Source organism: Charadrius vociferus, unplaced genomic scaffold (assembly GCF_000708025.1).
Source record: "Charadrius vociferus isolate BGI_N301 unplaced genomic scaffold, ASM70802v2 scaffold167, whole genome shotgun sequence".
NCBI classification, from domain to species: Eukaryota; Metazoa; Chordata; class Aves; order Charadriiformes; family Charadriidae; genus Charadrius; species Charadrius vociferus.
This window is the reverse complement of record NW_009649460.1, coordinates 536500-557469: the sequence shown is the minus strand read 5'-3', so window position 1 is coordinate 557469 and position 20970 is coordinate 536500. Positions and strand designations below refer to the sequence as shown.

The 20970-nt window shown below is 38.3% G+C and overlaps 1 protein-coding gene across 1 annotated transcript in view; it reads right to left on the bottom strand.

Annotated features, from left to right (window-relative positions):
* Positions 1 to 13883, bottom strand: part of LOC104290658 (25-hydroxycholesterol 7-alpha-hydroxylase) — a 21204-nt gene extending 7321 nt beyond the window's left edge. The window contains exons 1-4 of the mRNA XM_009889781.1: positions 13876 to 13883; positions 11358 to 11494; positions 4385 to 4981; positions 3735 to 3941 (exon numbers count right to left, since the gene is read on the bottom strand). Of these exons, the coding sequence (XP_009888083.1) occupies positions 3735 to 3941; positions 4385 to 4981; positions 11358 to 11494; positions 13876 to 13883 (949 nt within the window). The remainder of the gene's footprint in view (positions 1 to 3734; positions 3942 to 4384; positions 4982 to 11357; positions 11495 to 13875) is intronic.
* Between the last annotated feature and the right edge of the window lie 7087 nt (positions 13884 to 20970).

Here is a 20970-nt window from a genome sequence, read left to right as displayed (position 1 = left end):
AGAGAGATTTTGTATTTTTTTAAAAGAAAAAAGGGGGGGGGGGGAAGGGAGAGAGAGATATCTCTCATAGTATTGTTATTCTTAGAATCCTCCCACTTCTCTCTTCGTTTCTCTTATACTAAAGCTAGCACTCAGCTTCCAATTCATTCTAGATTTTTTTTTTTTTAACTGTTTCAATATACTTATAAATATTCAGTCTTTAAACCCTAATTTGCTATACTTAGTTCACATGCCTTCAAGCATTTGTCTTCCAATTTCCACTGAATAAATGCGTACTAATGAGAAATAGAGCAAGCTGCTGAGGCAAAGCTGGGTGACTTGAGCCTGGCCTGCCACCAGCTTGTGATAGGCAGGCAAATTGAGTTAAAATGAAAAGTCTTGTCAGCTGAAATACAACATGGTAGCCAAACAGCAAGCTGTCAATCATCCAGCCAAAACAAGGGACTGCAGGTAATAAAAGGTCATTGCGAATCATAAGTGCATTTGGCTTTCGTAGGCAAGTTAATTTTAATTAAACATGATCTCTATCTGTAAATGTTTTATAAAACTTATTGTGCATAATGGATTGTTAATTTTACACTAACACATAGCAGGTAATAGGGTACTATAATTATTAGAGTGTATTGTAGGAAAATAGCTATCGAGTATGCAAATATTTGGGGGGGGGTCATTTACCCACAGGCATCACGGTGTGCCAACACAAATGATGATCTGAAACAAGTACATTTGCATCTTACTAAGAACTAAATGGCACTGCCCAGCACATTCCAGGAAAATATATTCATTTCTCGCAATCCAACCAACAATTTTCATGCTTAGCATTCGTGTCCGTATTAGCTGTTTTTGGGTTCCTACCCTTTTCTGTGTGCGAAACATTTTTTTCAAGCTGTGCTCTTTTTGTAGGAAATATCTGGGATTCAGAAATGACCTGGGGCAAGAATACTTCACCACATAAATGAATGGACCAATATTAAACAAACGAACTGACTAAACATGCCTAGCACTAAACATGCACTAAGTATATCTCTGCTTTACCCTTTGCATTTCCATTATAACCATAAAAACCGACAGACCATTCTCATGTGTCGTTTACCATATTAGAGCTCCGTTGTGAGCCATAAGGACTAATAATGTATGTTACTCTGCGCACACAAATACATGTGCTTATGGGTTTCAGGAAAAGTCTGATGTAGACAAAACAAAGTATGCTGCCCCAGAAATGCCATAAGAAAAAAAATAATCAGGGCAAAAATCTGCTAGTTTTGCTGTGGGTTGAAACCCCCCCTTTTTTTTTTTTAATATTATAAAAAAATCACATACTTGGAAGTAAATCAGGCCATGTTGTTCCCTAGACCCAAAGAATCTGACCATAATAAAGACGTTGCTTCCTGAGAAAGGCTTTTTAGCAATACTTGCTTGCTCTCCATAGCATGAAGAATCCAAAAAAAGGCTCTTGTTACAGTAGGCCAAAAAGAGGACGGAGAATCAGAGCGCTTAAAACAGGAGAATGAGATGACAAGGTGATGAGCGTACAAGAATCCCACCTGGTCTGCGTTACGCGAGAGCAGGGACATGAATCCTGGTTTTCTGTGCTCTGGGCTGGCACAGGGCGTGAGGGGGAAGAGGAAAAGCTCAGTCTCAGAGGTTGGGGTCAGCGCGCCGCAAGGGCAAAGGCAGTGCTGGCCCACAACTTCCCTGCCACATGGGGATTTTTGGTGCGCAAGCAATGCAAATTGGGACCTTTGTCCCTCCTACACATTTATTAACAAAACACCCTTTTCCACTGAAGCATGAATTTAATTCTCTTATGGTACAGATTTTTTTTTCTATATTACTACTTTATGGGACAGTATCCAGCCCTTTATGACTTAAGTGCCAGGAGAATTGAAATCTAGCTTCTGTTCATATCACATTACATTTAACGTGATTATAAAATTTAACAAAAGTGTTACAAGAATACTACAAAGTAGGATGTGGCACTTTCCCCTCAACACATAAATCAAACGTTACCAAGGTACTTCAACATTGCAAGGAGCAGCAGAGGAATGACACAGTTAATGTTTTAAACTGTTCATACCATTTTGCGCCAGATGGTTTTAGTGAAGTACATGCTTTTATTTTCCTTATTCCTACACTTCAGGGGTGCTTTTGGTTTTCCCTTTTTTTTTTTCCTTTGCCATTCCTACATTCCTGTGTCTGTCTCCAAATATAAAATAAATTCTCTCTTACTCTTCTTGATGCTCAGTAACTTTCCTTTTCTATTATTTTTTTGGTAGATGCTAACTCTGATGTGAAACAATTTTACTTGTGGTCCTTAAAAGTACATTAAATGCTTAGAATGTCATGTTATTCTTCAGAAGCGTCCTTGTCATCCGAAATCTCCCCTACTTCAAAAGCATCCTCCATCAGTTAGAGATAAACCTGCACCAAAACAACTGTGACTCCAGATGAAACCAACTGACTAGACTCATGCTATATAAGATTAACACTAATGATCTAACAAAAAGTAACTGGATCAAACTTGATTTTATGTTTGTACTATGAGAAACAAATCAAGTTTGAACACAGGTTCTTGAGACGTGCCACATTGGATGGTCCTGGGGAAGGCAGCTACTACTGAGAACCAAACCAAAGACTGCTCTGTTCCACCACTCTGTCTTGACACAGCTTCTTTTAAGAGTGGAACACCAGTTCAGGCCATGAGCTACCAAAAGATATAGTCATGAGCTCAGTTTCAACAGGGCCTACTGCCTAATTGACATAATAACACCCATTTACATCAATTATAAATTATGTAGTTTATAGCTGTAGATACTCTCATTGCATGTAAACATTAAAGCCTAGGTTATTAACTGCCTACTGAAATACAGTTTTCAGTATTTAAAGAGCGAATATTGAACCTCTGTGCTTTTGTATCCTGCAAACACTGCCTATGGAGACTTTCAGGTGCTTAAAGGTTAGGCTTCTACCCGCTACACCCTCTCTCCTCCCTTGGACTAATTTTAGCATTTATCTTGCCAGTGCCTGTCCGCTAGCGAATGAAGTGAAACCATCAGCTGATGCTCTGAAGGCCTATCCAGCTCCTGGATCAAACACCTTCTAATGGCGACTGGCAAGGGTCTCCCTCTGAAACACCGATCTAGAATTGGAAGATCTGTATCTCACTTAAAGCTCCCTTATTTTGTGTCAAGGTACTTCATTCAATACATGAAATGCCATCTCTACTCTATAAAGCTTTACCTTCTTAGATTTTGTTCAGAGGCATCGCTCAAGTGAAGCTCGCTTTAGAAGTCTTTTTGTTTTGTTAAAGAGAGAGAAAGAAAGAAACCGCTTGTGAAAAAATTACATTTGCAGTTTAAATACATTATCCCACTTTAATTTCAGAAAAGGGTCTTTCTTGGCAGTACCACACACAAGTATTTGAAATGCATTAACACTTCGGCAGATGCTCAGAATCAAACAACTTAATAGGCATCAACTTTTTTTCAAATAATTGCAAAGCTTCGATTTAGCCTTTTGCATACCTTGCATAGTTAATTACCTAGGCTTTAATGTTTACATGCAATGAGAGTATCTACAGCTATAAACTACATAATTTATAATTGATGTAAATGGGTGTTATTATGTCAATTAGGCAGCTGTGTCCTCCACCTTCTCAGTAAACAGAAATGAGTGATAAACCGAGTTTGCCGGGAGAGCCCCTCTTTCCTTCCTAACAGATAAAAATAAATTACCTAGGTAGACCAGGTTGTCCAATTGTTCTCTGGTGAGGTGGATGTTATACGTGGGCCCTCTCTTTTGACCTGTTGACTGCAGCAAATGGTCAATCTCGTCACGCACCGCTGCAAGAGCTTCTGGGTGCCGCAGAAGATAATACATGGCCCAGAATGTAGCTGGAATCGTGTTTCCCACAGAGGCCCACAGGAAGGCAAAATGATGTGCTGGGAGAAAATAAGTGAAAAGGAAGATTAATAGCGTTTATTACACTGATTAGATTTGCAGTGTGCTAATTAAAAGATGTTAGGACACAGACCCAGCCAAGGATCAGTGAATGCTAATGAGGACCAATAGGCTTCTGAAGTCTAATTTTCTGCTTAATGAGAATAGTTTGAAATGTAATGTCGGGGGGGGTGGGGGGAATAAGGGGAGGAAATGCAGCTCAGTTATAATCTTTCTCATTATCACCATTAAGTATCTTGTTTTACCACCTCAGCACAAAAAAAAATCAATTATCATAGAGGGTTGTTTCAGAGTAAAACATTTTATCATTAGCCAATTAGAAAGAACATAAAAAAATTTCAAGGTCGCCATTTTGCCTTTTTATTTCAAAGGTCTATAGTAAATTATTTTATTTTAGACAAGCAATCATTCATAAGTTTCCTACCTGCTTTGTCATAATCTCCAAGCAGCTCATATTTCTCAAATATATCCTGTCTGGCTTGGACCACTTTTGACCCTCCCAGCCATTTTGTCATGTTCTGAAGTAAAAAATGATGTATAAGCTCCTTCCGAATCTTCTTGGTAGCTCCTAGCAACTCAATCGGTATGTTTGCAGCTAAATAGGGAAAGCTGGCATCAAACTTGATAAATTTGTCTCTGATTTCACTAATAACTTTGTGGCCATCTGCAGCAGGAACTCTTCCATATAGTGTTACAAAACTGGCTTCAAACATTACAGAGCAGCAGAATTTGTACATTTTTTCTGTTTCCCAATCTGTTGCTTGTGAGCATTTCCATTCAAATATATCCTGGAGATTTTTCATCATGTGGTCAGAAATGATATCCAAAGGCTTGCCTTGTAGATACTGGTAGATTCTGTGCAGGTTTTCCTTGAGATCAGGGAATCTTCCTTTCGACAAGGCTGGGTAGTCAAAAGTTTTGGAAGCCATTTTATCAGCAAATTCATGAAATTCAAGTTGCTTGCTATTTCGGATGACATAGACATACTGAAATGGGTCCATGATAAAGGTAATATATCTACCTGAATAGAAGAAAAGAAAAAAATAGAGACACACGTACTTTTATAATCTGGTGGTACTTTCACAAGTAAAGAAGAAAATAAGCCCAGACAATGTCTGGAAGAAAAACACGCAGAAAATCCCTAAAGCAAAGATCTGCGAAGAAATATGCAAAGCCAAAAAAAAAAAAAAAGAAAAAAAGAAAAAAGGAAGAAGATGCAACAAGTTTTATTGAGATTGTCTTTGTCAGGATGCAGATTTCACCTGCGTACACTTTTATGGCTCTTCTAAAACCAGCGTGAAGCCATTTCTATGTAGACTGAGCTATTGGTTTTGCCAACAGTAGGGCATGACCTGCAATTGTGGCACTCTGGAATAAATCATTTACTACTCTGGTATAATTCATGAAAATACAATGGGGAGTCGTAGCAGCATTTGAAAATTGTAGTTTTTTAGCAGAAAGGGAGAAAAACACACACAAACTCACCTACACGGAGGAAAGTGAATGCGGGGGGCTGGAGTGGAAAACATGCCACCTAAGCAGCTTTGCTTCAAGCAGATGACACAGAGACTCAAAATCTGCTGGTTGCGGCTTTAACTGCACGCTGCAAGCCTCCAGCTTTCAAAGTCTCTCTCACATCTGTTTTTTTTTTCCTGAAGTTTTGCTAACTTTTTGTTAAGAATGTGCTTAATTTCCATAAAATGACTCCTCTGAGATTTGATTTTGAAGCCATAGGTTACAATGGAGCTGGCTACCATGTTTAACGTGGGTGCCATTGGGGGGTACACACCGTCCCGGCGCTATCATGCATTGTGCCAGAGTGCACCAACAACTTCCAACCCTTCCTGATGTACTCAGTGAGGTGACACAGCTGTGCCTTCAGCAGTTTGAACAGGACTGCATCAAGTCTGATGCTTTTTCAAGTTGCCCATGCCAGAAAATGCCCTGCAATTTCTCCTTAAACTTTAAGTCAACTACTAAAGAAGCGCATTTTGGTGAGCTATCATGAATCAAAATGCTAACGCTCCCAAAGCTCAATTAAATCTTAACTCTTCATAGATGATTCCCATGTTAAGTCTTAATTTAAGAATTCCCCATCCTTCACTTGAATGGAGAGGTGCGTTAGGGAAAAGGGTACCCATTAAAATGTACACATCCTCTGTGAAATATCCTAGCTATAAACTCAGGAAAATAGCAAAGCTTCCAGCACTTACAGTCTAATTCTGTCTCACTAAAGGGACAAATCCCCTTTGATTTTAATGGGAACACTACATGCTTAACTGAGGACCAAATTTGGCTCTGTGACAGATGTCCTGAGATAAAGTAGTCACTACCACTAAAAATGTCAAGAAGTATCCATGGTTACCATATAGTGATATTTGAGTTATCATAGTTATTCCATATTCTGATTTGTATATACACACAGTGCTCTATGGTAAATCTGGGTGTGCTCTGGACTTCCTTTGCAATTACCAGATGCCATAATTTCCCTCCCAATTACATCCACTGCAATCCCAGTGAACCAGTAAGGAAACATAAGGGACAAATTGAGACAGAATTTGACCCCCTTTTTTTGCCAACGGTGTGTGAAGGTTTTTAAGGTACTCATAGAGCTTGCTTTACTGTAGCGCAACAAGCCATAGATGTAAATTAATTTTTAAAGAATAAAAATACTGAGAAACCAGCATGGATAGGAGATCTTTAATTCCCACTCTTCTTTTCTGACCATTTCTTCCTTCCCAGACCACAGAGGCTGGCAGGAATTTTTAGACTCGACCTCTCCAGGATCTTTGTTAGGAGTCCTAGAATTGTTCTCTCTTTTCAGCTTTCACCCACTGTCATGCTCCTTATTGAGGCTACCATCTTTGCGATCAAAGCTTGGAAAGAATGCCCATTGGAGCATTTTTTAATAAATAGATTTGGAGTGTTATTAACCCTAAAGATGAAAGCTGGCTTCCTAACTTTGCGTTTACAGGGTAAACAATTTAAGTTAAGATTTTTAATTAATATTAATTTAAACCATCTGTCCACCATCTGCTTATTTCTGATGCAAAATATGAGTTTCTTTGTGATCTTTAATCAGACACTTAGCAAACGCACATCAATTCTTATCATTTTTAAGTAAGAAAATGATTTTCAGCAAATGAGTTTTCAGACAAACAAACTATTTTAGCAATAATTTTAAATCAAAATTCACTCAACACTAGCACATACTTTGAAAAAAAATCTCTGAGAAACAGAATATTGCAGATCCCGATTTTTATTATTCTCATCAGGTTCCTGGTAGCAAAAAGTAAGTATGTACCAAAATATAATTCGTTTTGTAGAATCAATTCAGGCTCCAGACCACATCACTGCAAGCCAACAATATATAAAAATACATAAACCCAAAATACTTTTGTTACTGCATTTAGTAAAGGTCTATATAGTTAGAAAAGTGGAACCCCTCTATAACAAAGGCAGCTTGTTTACGTACCTCATTGAGAATGTAATTTTCGATCTCTTAATTAGAAAAAGACTAAAATCTAGGGCTAATTAACGGCAGTTAGAAAGTTGTTGTTGTGAGAGTGAGTATGGGAGCCTTTAGCAATTACAGTCATACTCACACACAGATGCACTGTGCGGCTACACCGGTTACCCGAGTCTCTTCCATACAGGAACAGATTGCTAATTACAAAACTGTGCCCCAACACCTCCTCTACCCTGAGCAGCAAACATCCGAACTGGAACAAACTTTCTCACCTCAAGTTATGATTTTATATTTTGTGAGTGTCAATATGGTCCTTAATTTTGCTTTTTAAATCCTGCCGTTTTCCCTGATGACGTCTCTTCCCACTTATTGTCCCTGGTGGTGTCAGAGACCAACAAATGCAGATCTTTCCTAAAGTTTCCAGTTATTGTTTGGTATTTTAAAATGCAGCTTCCTCCCTCCCCTCCCATGCCTTCCCATTGCAGTTAATGCCAGTGCCACCTCTTAAAAATAGCCTTTTCTGCAACTGAACTAAAATTTTGATGTTCATGAGTTTCCATCAGAGTACTGGTGAAGGTAAATGCCAGATCAGCCAAAAGTGGAGGCATATCACATGCTCCACAAATCAGGAAGCCTTAAATATTGAAGGTATTTATATAGAAACCACTGGGGACCAAGCCTTTCCTTGTTAGATTGTAAAAAAATCCTTCAACACAAAACACTACGTAGACATGTCCACACAGAAATGTCACAGTCCAGATCCCAGTAGGTTAAGTCACTGAGCTATTTTATTTAGTACTGTAGAAACGAGTTAAAAATAAGAGATGTATACTTGTTTCTGTTAAAAGCCCTCTGACTTTTTTTTTAAAACGTGGCTACAGACAATTCAGACTTCCCCATCCAGTCTTCAGTCTGCATTACACCCGTGCTGCAAATAGCTTGGTTATCTCCCTTTAGTTTATACAGTCTCCCAGAAATAGAAGATTGATGTGGAAAATATGAAAATTGTCAACTTTGGTAAATCTGAGCACAGAAGCCAGTATTTGTATGATAGTTAAGAAATTACTCTAATAATGCATTCTGGAGCTTTTTAATGCTAATGATGAAAGACAAGCATTTCAGATGGCATCTAATGATGGTTGTTGTTTCGGTAATGCTTGCAGCGGGTTTCAGCTTGGTAAGGAGTTAATGTAAATTACCTTTTGCCTAAGAGAGAAAAATGTGGTATGTTACTGTAAGTGTACTGTGATTTAAAAGAAAAGAATGACTTAACAGCAGTATTCTAACAAGGCAAGTGTCCTTAGTAAAAAAACCTAAGATTATTTTATTAAAAGATGAGTCAGTCTCAGAGAGTGTTGTAAGGTTCGCTAACATTCCTAATAACTTGTCAAGAAAAGGAGACAAAGTTTAAGCCCAAGAAACAATGACAAAACTGTTTCTAGCTCTTTTAAGTTCTTACCTAGCCGTCTGCCTATGCTGCTGACCCTTAGCAAGCAGAGAGGTTGGTTTGGCAAGTACGATCATTTCAACACAACAGACTCTCTCTCTCTCTCCCCTCCTTATTCTTTTCTTTTCTCCTTTTTTTTTTTTTCCCCTGAAGACTATCGCATTTACGTAATCGTCCTCTTATTAGGGAGATTCTGCTGAACTGCTGACAATGATGTACAGTGGTGCTTCGCCGGCGTGACGTTTGGGGAAAACGATTCTGCTGCACCACCACACAAAACCAATTAGAGAACTATTTTCTGCGACAGGTCAGGAATTTACATTGTTTCTCATAGAAAGATGTGCTTTTTAATTTCTTTATTAAGATGACATCCATGTCCCTTGCGACTTTTAGGGATGACAATCATTTGCTCATCACATGGGAAAGTACAATCAGCAAAATCGCATTACCGGTACGGGGCAATGCCAGAAACTCCAAGCATCGTTCCGCATTTTCCAAATGAACTAGTTTGAGAACCAATAATTAGAACAATATATATTGATAGAAAATTCTGACAGGACCTTTAGACACCCACCAGGGGGGTAAAGTAATGATAGTCCATATACAGCAGGCTATGCTATGTCTGCCGAACATATAAACATCATCTTTGTCAAATCAGTAAGACATACAGAAATCCTGTACATCTTCAGATCAGGACATGATCAGAGGTACTAACTAGCTTCGCCTTCTTCCTTGACTTGTGGATGACAAGCTGTTTCTCTTTAGTGAAGTCTTGATGGTCAGTATTTTTATACCGAAAGGAGAGGACTTAAACTGGTATCTCTGATACGACAAATTCACAAAATCAAAGCTTTCTCTGCATAAGGCTGAAATGACACCCAGAACCCACTCCATTTACCTCAGTCTCTGTCAAGGAAGGTTTCCTCAAAATACCTGAACACAGGGAGATAAGTTGAAACGGAATTTTGTCTACCGTGCAAATAGAAATACCTAAAACTAAATTACACTCGTAGATTACTTCAACACACAAATCTCTAAACATAGTCTTGCATAAAATCATAAAGAGGTGAAAGAGAAATAAATACTTGATTAAACACATTAAGGATTCTGAAGTATGACTGTATCTGGTTTTATGAATGTAGTAAGGTAGTCTCTGAATTACAATTATTAACCTGTATTCGTAAGAAGCCACAACTGTATATATAGTGTGAATGTACATTAACAATAAAAAAGACTATTTCAATAAAAGTTGGTCTTGTAATGTGTCAAACTCACTTTCAAGATGGAAAAAAATATAAGCATACCAGTTTCCAAAGAAAAAAACCTGACTGAATAAAAAACTTTCACATTTAATAGCAGTAAAAATGGTCTTCCAAAGGAAAAAAAAGAACAGATTTGGTAAAAGGAAGAAAAATTGTATTAATTGAACATACAGCTTGCAATTTAATTAATTGACTTTTGAAGAAAAAAATTATTTTTATTGCAAATATTGCTTATATGGAAATATAAAGCTAATCCTACTGCCATGAAATTACAAAGCAAACTTTATACTTACACTTTACATTTTTATTTGAAACTCCCTAAAAATGCAGGCATAGCTAAAACCGAGATAAACTTAACTCTGAAATTGATCATTTGAACAAGGATATCAGCATGTAAAGGGGCAAAAGATCCATTACATCCACCCACACTAATAAGAGTTTGCCTTTTTCTGAACAGAGGAAAATAATGAATTTTAAATTGATTTTAGTAAAAAGTACATCTCTGTGTGTGTGTATATATATATGTGAATTTATATATTTAAGTTTCATTCAAGATTCCAGTTTCATTCTATGTTTTTCTTGCACAGCTAAGCGTCTATGTGAACTCACTCAAACGTTTGTATTTGAGCCTGTGTAGTAATACAGCTATAAATACAGAAAGCAGCAAGGTTATATCATACTTTATTATATTGTTATTTTCAGCAAGCCTGATCAGAGTAAGAGGCTGGCAACGGGAAGTTTCTGTGTTCCAGTCCTGATTGTATCACTGAGTCAATGTGTCATTCATTCCCTTGTGTTCCTGTCAACCAGTTGTAAAATGTGTGAGAACATATTCTGCACTTTTTTTCTTAAGTGTTTTCTAAATTTAATCTGATATTTTTCTGTGCGGTGTCAAGATTATGTTAGTTCTCCCTCCTTCAGGAAAAAAAACCCACAATACACAGTTAAACGTGCTTGGCAAAATCTATGTTCATATATTACGTGCCTACAATTCTGTCAATATGCATATATACCTATAGCTGTATAGAAATCCATATGCTCATAATTATATCCTATGAATACTTATTATGCATACAATAGCAGTGAATTTAAGTAGCTTTTATTGGCCTACACTATACAAAAATGCTTTTGGTTAAGGAAGATTCTAAACTAAATATTTGAATTAGTATTTAACTTCATTGATGGAAAAAATCAAGAGAAATACCAAAATATTTCTCACCAGCAATATATACAGTGAAAATATCTCCAAGTTTCTTTTGCTGATCCAGTAAGAATTTGAAAGCATCTTTTCTAAAAATCAAAGCCTTCCCAAGGTAAGGAATCCAGCCATTTATTAGCGGGGGCTCTCCAGTCTTCCTGTTAAAAACAGAAAAAAGAAATAATCAGGAATTAACTTAGGCATGAGAGCAACTTGTCTTTGTATCTATTTATATATTACACCTAGACCCACCGTCTACATACATAATTCTTGCAATGTATAATATGTTGTACAGAAAGTTCTTCAGATATGATGGCAGGTTAAATCTAATCACACCTCTGAGCACAGAAGGCTCTGTGTGGTGATTAGGAAAAATAAGTGAGAGAAATAGAGATGCATTTAACTACGGGTCGTCCAGTTACTACCGTCAAGTTACGAACAGAGAAAAATTACATTCGGTAGAAAATCTCCCAGCAAAGAGTCCTCTTATTTTCAATATTTGGCGTGTCAGAGGAAGATGTATCGGAAGACAATTATGACAGATTTAGGTAAATAGGACGCCGACATACCACATAAAACAACTAGCTTTACAGATGATAACATTTTAAGAATTTCAGTTTGCCAGCACACAGATGAGCTACCATTCTAACTAAATATCTTTAAAATACAGAATAATAAGAGAGGGCGAACATTTACCATAATAAATCTTACTCTCTGTATATTTATAGTCTTCTAAGCTAGGAACGTGCATGAACAGTTTAAGATGAATTTCTAGATAATGATATTTGCATCGCAGTCTAAAAAAGCAGCCGTGGTGTGTTAGTTATGTTTATGCAATAGTATGAAATACCTTTTAAGAATCTTAACAAGTAACATTTTTCTTTAAAAAGGAAAAAAGGTCCCCACACTGCCCTATTCCTGACTGCAAGTAAATGTCTTTCCTTCGTGCTGGTCTTTAGTCGCTTGAATCTGATTTACAACAAAGAAACATAAAGCGTGCTTGCTCTGGAAAGGATTAAAACAAATATTCACGAACAACTCCGCTGCTACATCCCATCTGTGAAGGTGACTTATACTACATGCAGAACAACTCATTCTGATTAAACACAAGATATTTACTAGCTTGGATCTAATCAAAGATCAAGGGATCACAAGCTTTACTACTATCATACACAGCATGGATTTTTATGTAGCTGGATTAACCCTATCATAGTCACATTCTCCCTTGAACTGCTGCAACAGGAATGAAAAAGAAAAAGGTTAACATGATATGCTGCATTCAAAATTTTTGTTTTCTTAATTAAAACTTTCTGACGAGGACATTACAAGGGATTTGATCTCTTACTTTAAAAAGTTGCTATGAATTTAATTTACAGATAAACAGAAGTGGCCAAACCCAGTTGCACACCTCAATCTCTTTCTGTTTAACTGACTACTAATTCTGAACGTTAGTTTTCAAGAACATCCTTTTGTCCTCTTGAAAACTAGTAAACCTTCTGGTCCAAACCCGACAATCTCACAGCTGACACTTTTGCCCTGAGTATTGTGGCTTGGGTGCTTTGTTTGTTTGTGTGTTTGTTTTGGGATTTTTTTTTATTGTGGAGAAGGTGGAGTGCCTTCTTTTTTCAATACCTCCCATAAACCACTGCATTATCCATCCTCTAGCGGTCAAACAACACCACTATTTACTTAAGTGGTCCAGAAAACTTTGTAACGGTTAATTCTGTGTTAAGTGAATACAAGAAAAGAACTAATCTGAGATTACACGAGAGGGATCACCAGCCCTGGAAACATAACAGCCCACTCGATACCCTCAATTATCCTCTCCGAGCCCATAAGGAATCTGGATGATTTACCCAGTTTTTTTCCCTCCCAGACTATTAAGTCCCAAAAGCAGCCTCCTTTCACTTCCTGGGGTGGACACTGCATCCCGTAAGTAGCATCCTGACAAATATTTAGATAGGCTTTTTGTCATCTTCTAATTGAATGCATCTAATTTCACCCTCCACGTTCTGTCATTCGGTCAGAAGCTGTATTCTTCACAAGCTCTCCGCCGGGTAAAAAGGAGGCAGCTCAGAAATCCAGGGGAAAATTAACTTAATGCTCCAAGTCTGCGGGATCACATCAGGGAGACATTTTGCCATCGCAAAGACGTGAGGGTCATCGTTTGCTTCAGACATGTTTAGCTCAGCAGCAATAAGCTTAACACTGTTAAACACCGTGTCAAGGCTACGCGGCTTTCCGAGGAAAATATAACACCAGTTCAACTTACGACCCACGGCAGACTGATAACAGAAATGTGTCTTCATTTCTAGCTTTCCTTCTCTTTGGAAGATGGAGGTCATCTTCATGACTTATAGATGTCTGCCAACACACAGCCAAGAAAAGAGCGCCGTGGATATTTTAGTGCCTCCCAAAATACAATGCTTGGCTGCACAAACTTTTAAGCAGCGCAGTACAGCTGACCTCGGCTTCCTTCAGGACTCTCACTCGCATCTCGGCGAGCTCCAGAAGTTCCCATCGCCTTCAGATGCTACACTGAAGCATTAAGAAAGCCCACAGAAACTTTTAATGGTTAACTAATTTGTTGACAAACTTTAACTTTGGACTCACATTTCACAGCTGTTGTAAAATTTGATAATTAGGCAAAATATTACAAATGTTCAAGTTAAATTTTTCTCATCATATAATACATATTTTTGTATCAAGGGTAAAATATGCTTAAGAAATATAAAAAGCACCACGAAGTGTTTTGATGGCAATTTAAGACTGCAACTTTTTTAATTGAAGCATTCAGAACATCACACCAGATTATGTTTCATTCAATCCTGATTTAACTGCTTAAATTCTAATTCTAAATTCTAATTCTCATGCTATTCTAAATTCTAATTCATAGAATCATAGAATTCACTTAACACACCTCGTAATATTCCCTGGCCTTTTCGCTCCACGTTCCTTTGTTTTTTACAGATTGGGCTGGTTTTGCTTATATACAGGAATATCTTCACTTATCTGAGAAGCCTCTCTGAAGTCAGTAAGACTCAATGGACAAATTTCTCACATATGTGAGTGAATTTTACAAATAAAGCATCAGCAGCATGTCCAATGCAATCTATAAGTAGACAGATCAGTTACAAAGTGGAGGGAAAGCAACACAGTTGTATCATCCATCATTGTTAAATGGATATTTTCAAATGGCATTATGCAAAAATCAGATGGCTACAAATACAGCCCGCAAATAGAACGAACAGATTTTGATAACTGTAATTTTTCTTTGCTTTCACAGAGAAAAGATACTTCCTTGTTAGCAAGTAATAAAGTTGAAATGTCTACTCAATCAAAGAAGGAAAGTTTTGGAGTTTGTTTACAATTTTGTTAAGGGAGATTTTTCAGGTCACCCAAAACACAGAAGTCGCTGACTCAGGTGTGATTATTTAGCTGCTGAGGTAAGGCAGTATTAAAAAATGTGGATGTTTTACCTATGTCTCACATACGCTAACCAGCAGTGATGCCACAGATCAGGAGTAAAATTGGCTGCAACACAAATTATGTGAAAAATAGACTAAAAATATATTTTTTAAATTCAACATCTCTAAACATTCTGTTTTCAGTTAGTGAAAGGGAATTATTTGGGAAACCCAAATAAGGTAATTTGTTAAGCTCTCTGAACATTAACATATTTTTTTTTTAAATTGTAAAGAAAATACCCGAAAGATTCACAAACAAATAGACTTTGTCAACATTATCTCTCATAGAAATATTGCTGCTTTATAAAAGCACACAAGACTATTCTTTTGCTGGTTACACCACTTCAGCTCCTCTGCAACGTAGGGCATAGGATCAGTGCAAATGAGAGGAGAATCCTTCTCATTTCGCTGGTTATTTGTATTCCAAAGGAGCAGATGCCTTCCAAATTATGCAAAAATCCACAGCGCAACTCATAGTATAGCAGATGAACAGGTTAATTTTTCTCTTTGCACATAATAAATCATAAGTGCTTTAACACCCATAGTCGCATTTCATGAACATAAACCTTCTGTTTAATAATGTCTGTTTACAACTAGAATCAGACATACAGTAATCTCTTGCCTGGGATAAACATTAATCCAGATCTGTCTAGAAAAATTATACAATTCATTACCATAAGTAATCTCTATTGTGCCCTGTGCTTAACCTTCATCTTTTTTCCCTGTCCTATAATCTTGCAAATCCACCGGTGGTGTATGATTGGCATCTGGTGTTAACGCAGCCTTCACTGCACACAGCACAGCTGAAAAAGCCCGACATGAACACGTTACTCTGCAGGGGACCGCCGGTTCAGCTGACCACCTCTCAGCAACTTTCACCAAAGGGGTAAAAAAAACCCGCAAGCCAGGGAGAAAAAGGTCTAATAATATCGTTTGCCACAGATCAGACATTTTAACTTTCCAAACCATAGTCACCATCCACAAAAATTAAAGGTATCGGTCTGATTTTCCTGTAGCATCTCTGGTCAAACCATCACATACGACGTCCAAGCTGGAAGACACTGTGCCAGGGGACTTTAAGGGATGGAAATGGATGGGTACAGAAGTAGAACAAAAGCTATTATGAACATGTCAAAGCAGTTTGAGATTATTCACAGGCTCGATCACAATATTTAAGCAACGAGACATGACAGACAGTGTCTTTCCAGGGGCTTATGAACACTCTAACTGTGAGGAAAAGAATGAGGCCAAAGGCTTCAACCCCCAGAAAGGTAATCCCCAGAAATGTGGTGTCTGGAGTGTCTTCTTGTATTACGAGAGAGAGAACACAGGAAACTTAGGACAGGAGAAAGCCAGTAAGTCTATCTTCCTGGGTTTTTTAATTTAGCTGTTACAATTTTCCCCTAGACCTGCTCAGACTGTTAGGTGTTTTGCATCTATGAGGACAAAAGAAGATACTATCTTCCAAATATTTGTCCACAACACGATTTTTTGATACTTATAAAATTATGCATGCCTTAAATACCCCATCTAGATTATCTGCCTCAGTGACCTTCCTGGAATTCTAAATCTTCCAGGTTGAATACATGCAGTATGAAAAAGTATTCTCTGCAGAACAAGCCAGACAAAAGGTTTAGCAATATACAGTCTTCTACCTTTGAATTCTCAGCTTAAACACTTCCTACAGAGGTAAGGACCACATGCTGCTCCTATCTGATCATTATTTGGAGGCTTACGTAGAGTAAATCAGGCAAAGTCTTGACACAGAGATGCAGACACGGATTGACTCGGCGCAGAAGAAGAAACAAGAGCCCTGGCATGGAAAAAAACTCACGGCTGCCGCCGCCTATACTTTCATCTAGGTGAAGCAATTTTCATGCTGCAGTACTGATAACCTCCTCTTTTTATTAGGATAAAGATCACTCATAAAAGAAAAGGAGAAAGACTCAGGAAAAAGTAGCAAATACACTTCTGAGCACACCAAGGAGAGAAGAGTCTATCTGCGCTCCCAAAAAGAGCAGTACAGCAAAGACAGACTCTAGTGGTGATGTGAGACAAACTGGGAGAAATGCTGATGAAAACAAACCAACCAACCAGTGAATATAGTGATTTTTTTTTTTCACAGAAAAATGCAAACCTTTTGTTGAAAGCTTTTCATGCCAAGAACTTCTGGGATTTTAATAAAAATATTTTTTTTTCCCTGTAAAAACATACAAGCTTTTTGTTGCTAAGAACTCTAAATTGTGTTGTAATCGGTTCATCTCAGGAGCCTCTTCTTTTTTCCTCTCTTCTAGTAATTTCATTTGGGTCATCCTCAAATATAAAAAAAATACCAGTACTCAACAACTCATTCAGTAGCTCTGAAATATCGCTCTCTAGAAATAATATTCCTCTGCCATTTTTTAGGTTACATTATTTCAACAACTGTAGGTTCACATTGTACATATCACTTCTTCCATTACACTTCAAAACTGCGTGTTGAAGGACACATCCGCAAATTCAACCACTACTTGTATTGACTGGCTGGAACATTGCCTAAAAGGCCAGAAGGCAAATAAATACCATTGTGGGAAAGTAATCTGAACAGTTTTAAAATGGAAGCCCACTGAAAAAGCCCTTTTGGCTCAGGTTTTATCAGAGGCTGAAAATTCCCAGAAAGTCCTATAGAAAATGTAAAGTTTCATAACAGCCAGGATAGGAGTCACGGTGAAGACAAGACCTGGCCAAAGCGACAATAATTTAGCAATATTAAAATTAATATAAATTCAGTGCTTGTGGTGCATCCTTGAAATCTTACTTTGTTTCTGCTCTGGGTGAGGTCAATAAGAGCAGCAACAACTACTCAACACCTTCCACAATCGAGCCCAAGGTTATTTTATTACTTCTTACACTTGAGATCACTTGCCTAGACCATGGTTTTTTCCTTTCTTAATTCAGCTTTAATCAAAGAAAAATAGGCTAGGAAGGGATGATGAGAGGTTACTTATGCCATGCCTTGTATCCTAGGTAGGGTGCTGTGCACTGACATCTTCCCTGATATTTGTCTATGCTGTTTTTGAAGATACTCAGTAAAGGAATATCTATAGTCTCCCCAGGCAACCTGTCCTTATTATCAGAAAGTTTCTCCTCACATTTAACCTTCATCTTCATGTTGTACTTGAAGCCCACTACTTCTCATTCCACCTGTGAAGGATAAGAGAATAAATGATTCCCTTCACTTCTGCAGGAGCACTCAACGTATTTAAAGGTACCTATCGTGTTCTCCCTTAGTCTTCTTTAGGTTAAATTTCTAAATTTCTTGCAGTACTTCCTCATAGCTATTTTCTAGACCTCTACATACTTATGTCACTCCCCTCATGATATTTTAACGTTAGCCCGCATCTTTCTCTATGGCAGTGTCCTGCATGAGCTCAGTACAGCAATTACCTCTCCCATCTCGAGGGCGTCGCACCCGGCGCTGACTCCCAGCACAACCTCGGCTTTCTTTGCGAAATCACCACCGTGTTGATAAAAACCCATCTTGGGAAGCACTACAGCCCTCAGCCTTTTCCCAGAGAAAAGATCGTGGTCCTGTCCAGATGCTGTTGATTAGTCCTCTGTGTTTTCCAGTTCACCATTAGGAACGCTAATCCTTCCTTTGCAGGCTTGCAGCCACTCCTCTTTCGGCATTATCCACAAGCATAAACACCTTTTTTCCTGTATTCATGTGAGAAGGATGGGATCAGAATATGAAGTCCACCAGTATTTCCTTTTACCGTGATCACAACATATTTATGCTGCACCCTAACTGTCTTTACCTAAGAGAACCCAACAACTCTCACCTCTCATCCATCTCTTTCATAAGCCATTTCTGCACTTTAATATACTGCCTCGCTGCAACACATGTTAAAACTGTACGCAGTAAGTAGCTCATAGTAGGAAATCATATTAACCGTCTGGCCTAGAAATGACAAGTGAAGTGTGGATAAGAATGTCAGCACTCCCCACAGAAATATATTCAAACAGGCAGAAATCATTCCTTATGTAATAAAGAGCAAATAAATAAATTCAGGAAATCTCAAAAACAGTGGTGGGGCATTATCACATTTAAAAAACCCTGGTAACAAGGAAAGAGAGGAGAATGTTCGATGGAAAGATATTGCTGCTTGTGTGTGCAGCAACTGTATTGTCTTTGGGTATATAGTACATAATTACAGAAGTAAAAAAAAAATTGTAAAAATCAAATATTATATCCTATAAAAATGCATGAATGCTAAATAATGCAGGATGCTCATTAGAACAAAAAGGGTAATGAAAATAGACGCCTCATTTCATGTAACTGATCTGTCCAGAAGTTAGGTACCTTGGTTAAGCTGGACATCTTTTAAGTTCTCTATAACCACTAGAGAGAAAAGGAGTGAAAAGGCTTTTTGGAAGTATTGGTCTTAATTAACAATACAGATAGGTCAGTGTTGCTCACTTTGGTGGCAAAGAGAGGATGAGTCCCCTACATTTCCCTAATTCTGTCATGTCTCTTCCCACATTTTTACATCAGTTTTCCCAGACCACTCATTGGCAAACATTTTTCTCCTCCCCATGATCCCTCTGCATACTTCCACTCTGGCCACCCATCCCTCCTGGGGTGGCTCCATGGACCTGCCACTGCCATTCAGCCCCTTCACTCACCCACTGTTAACTTCCTTCTCAAACCAAACTCCTGTGTGGGGACTGAGTCTGTGTCTTTCAATTGCCACACTCCTGTTCAGATCTGGGGAGCCTCTGCGCTCATCTCCTGCAACATATTCTAGTCCAAATATTGTCCACCTGCTTCCACTTCCAGCTCATCCTCAGTCAAATCCCTTCTTGAATCCTGACCACCAGTGTCACCACTGCAGAACAGATACATACTGCGTTGGCATAGAGAATGCATAAGGCTGTTGGTGAGTCTTGCCCAGTTTCCCCACCGTGCTCTCCTGCCTGCCTATACCCATCTGTTGTCTCCTGTCTTAGACTGAGGTAGGAACAGCCTTTCTACAGTGTACGTCTACGCTGTTCATTGTAAAACTGATCTTCATTTGTGAGATCGATTAGTAGTGATGAAATCGCTCCCTCTCTCCATTTCCCCTTCCAGAGAATATCAGCCATTTTCAAGAAGCAAGCACCATTCACTCAGAATGCATGTGTGTGTATGTGTATTTATGAACATAGATTATGTGTCTACAAGCATACTTATTTCTATATACACACACACATATGCATATATGCAAACAGAGAGTAATTTCACCATTGGTAAACTTGAGCGGCTGCTGCAATTATTTTTTTTTTTTGGTAACGGTAACACAAACATTTAGTTTTATTGCAATATTTAGTTTTATTATTCTGATGCTATAGCCATGGTGGTATTACGAGTATCAGTACCACCCTTTTGACCTGAGTGCATTATATACCACTATAGGCCAACAACAGAACACTGCAGAAAACTGCTCTCTCCCTCGCTCTGTCTACCACGCACAGGATTTTCAAATACCAGCAGCCCACTCCTGATTTATCGAGGTAATTAACTAGAGAAATGGGGCCACTTACTCTGTCTTAAAATCTACATGCACATAGCTTTATATGAATAAATAATTTTGCATTTAATCTTTAAAAAAGGACACAGCACAGCCATGAAGTCTTTAATTAACAAGTTCATGACTCCACAGCTATGGCCATGCATTCCCCAAGTGGAAGCACAGCATCACATGGCGATCTGAAAGCAATTTCCCTCCTCTCCCCCATGAGCTTCAGATGTCAGACATTTCATGAATTGTAGTACAGAATTAAGTCAGGACATACATGTTTTGCTCAAAAATGTATTGAAAAATTCCAAAGTATAGTCTGAACAGTTGAATAAATACAAAAATACCCCAGGTACCTTACTTAGTCCTCTTGTTTGTAAATACAACTCAAAGTTGAAATGACAAACCCAGAGAAGGTAACTAATCCAGTCACTAATGCATATATATTTGCCAACCGTATCCTGGGCTGCATCAAAAGAAGTGTAGCCAGCAGGTCAAGGGAGGTGATCCTGCCCCTCTACTCCACTCTCCTGAGACCCCACCTGCAGTACTGCATCCAGCTCTGGAGCCCCCAACATAAGAAAGACATGGACCTGTTGGAGCGTGTCCAGAGGAGAGCCACGAGGATGA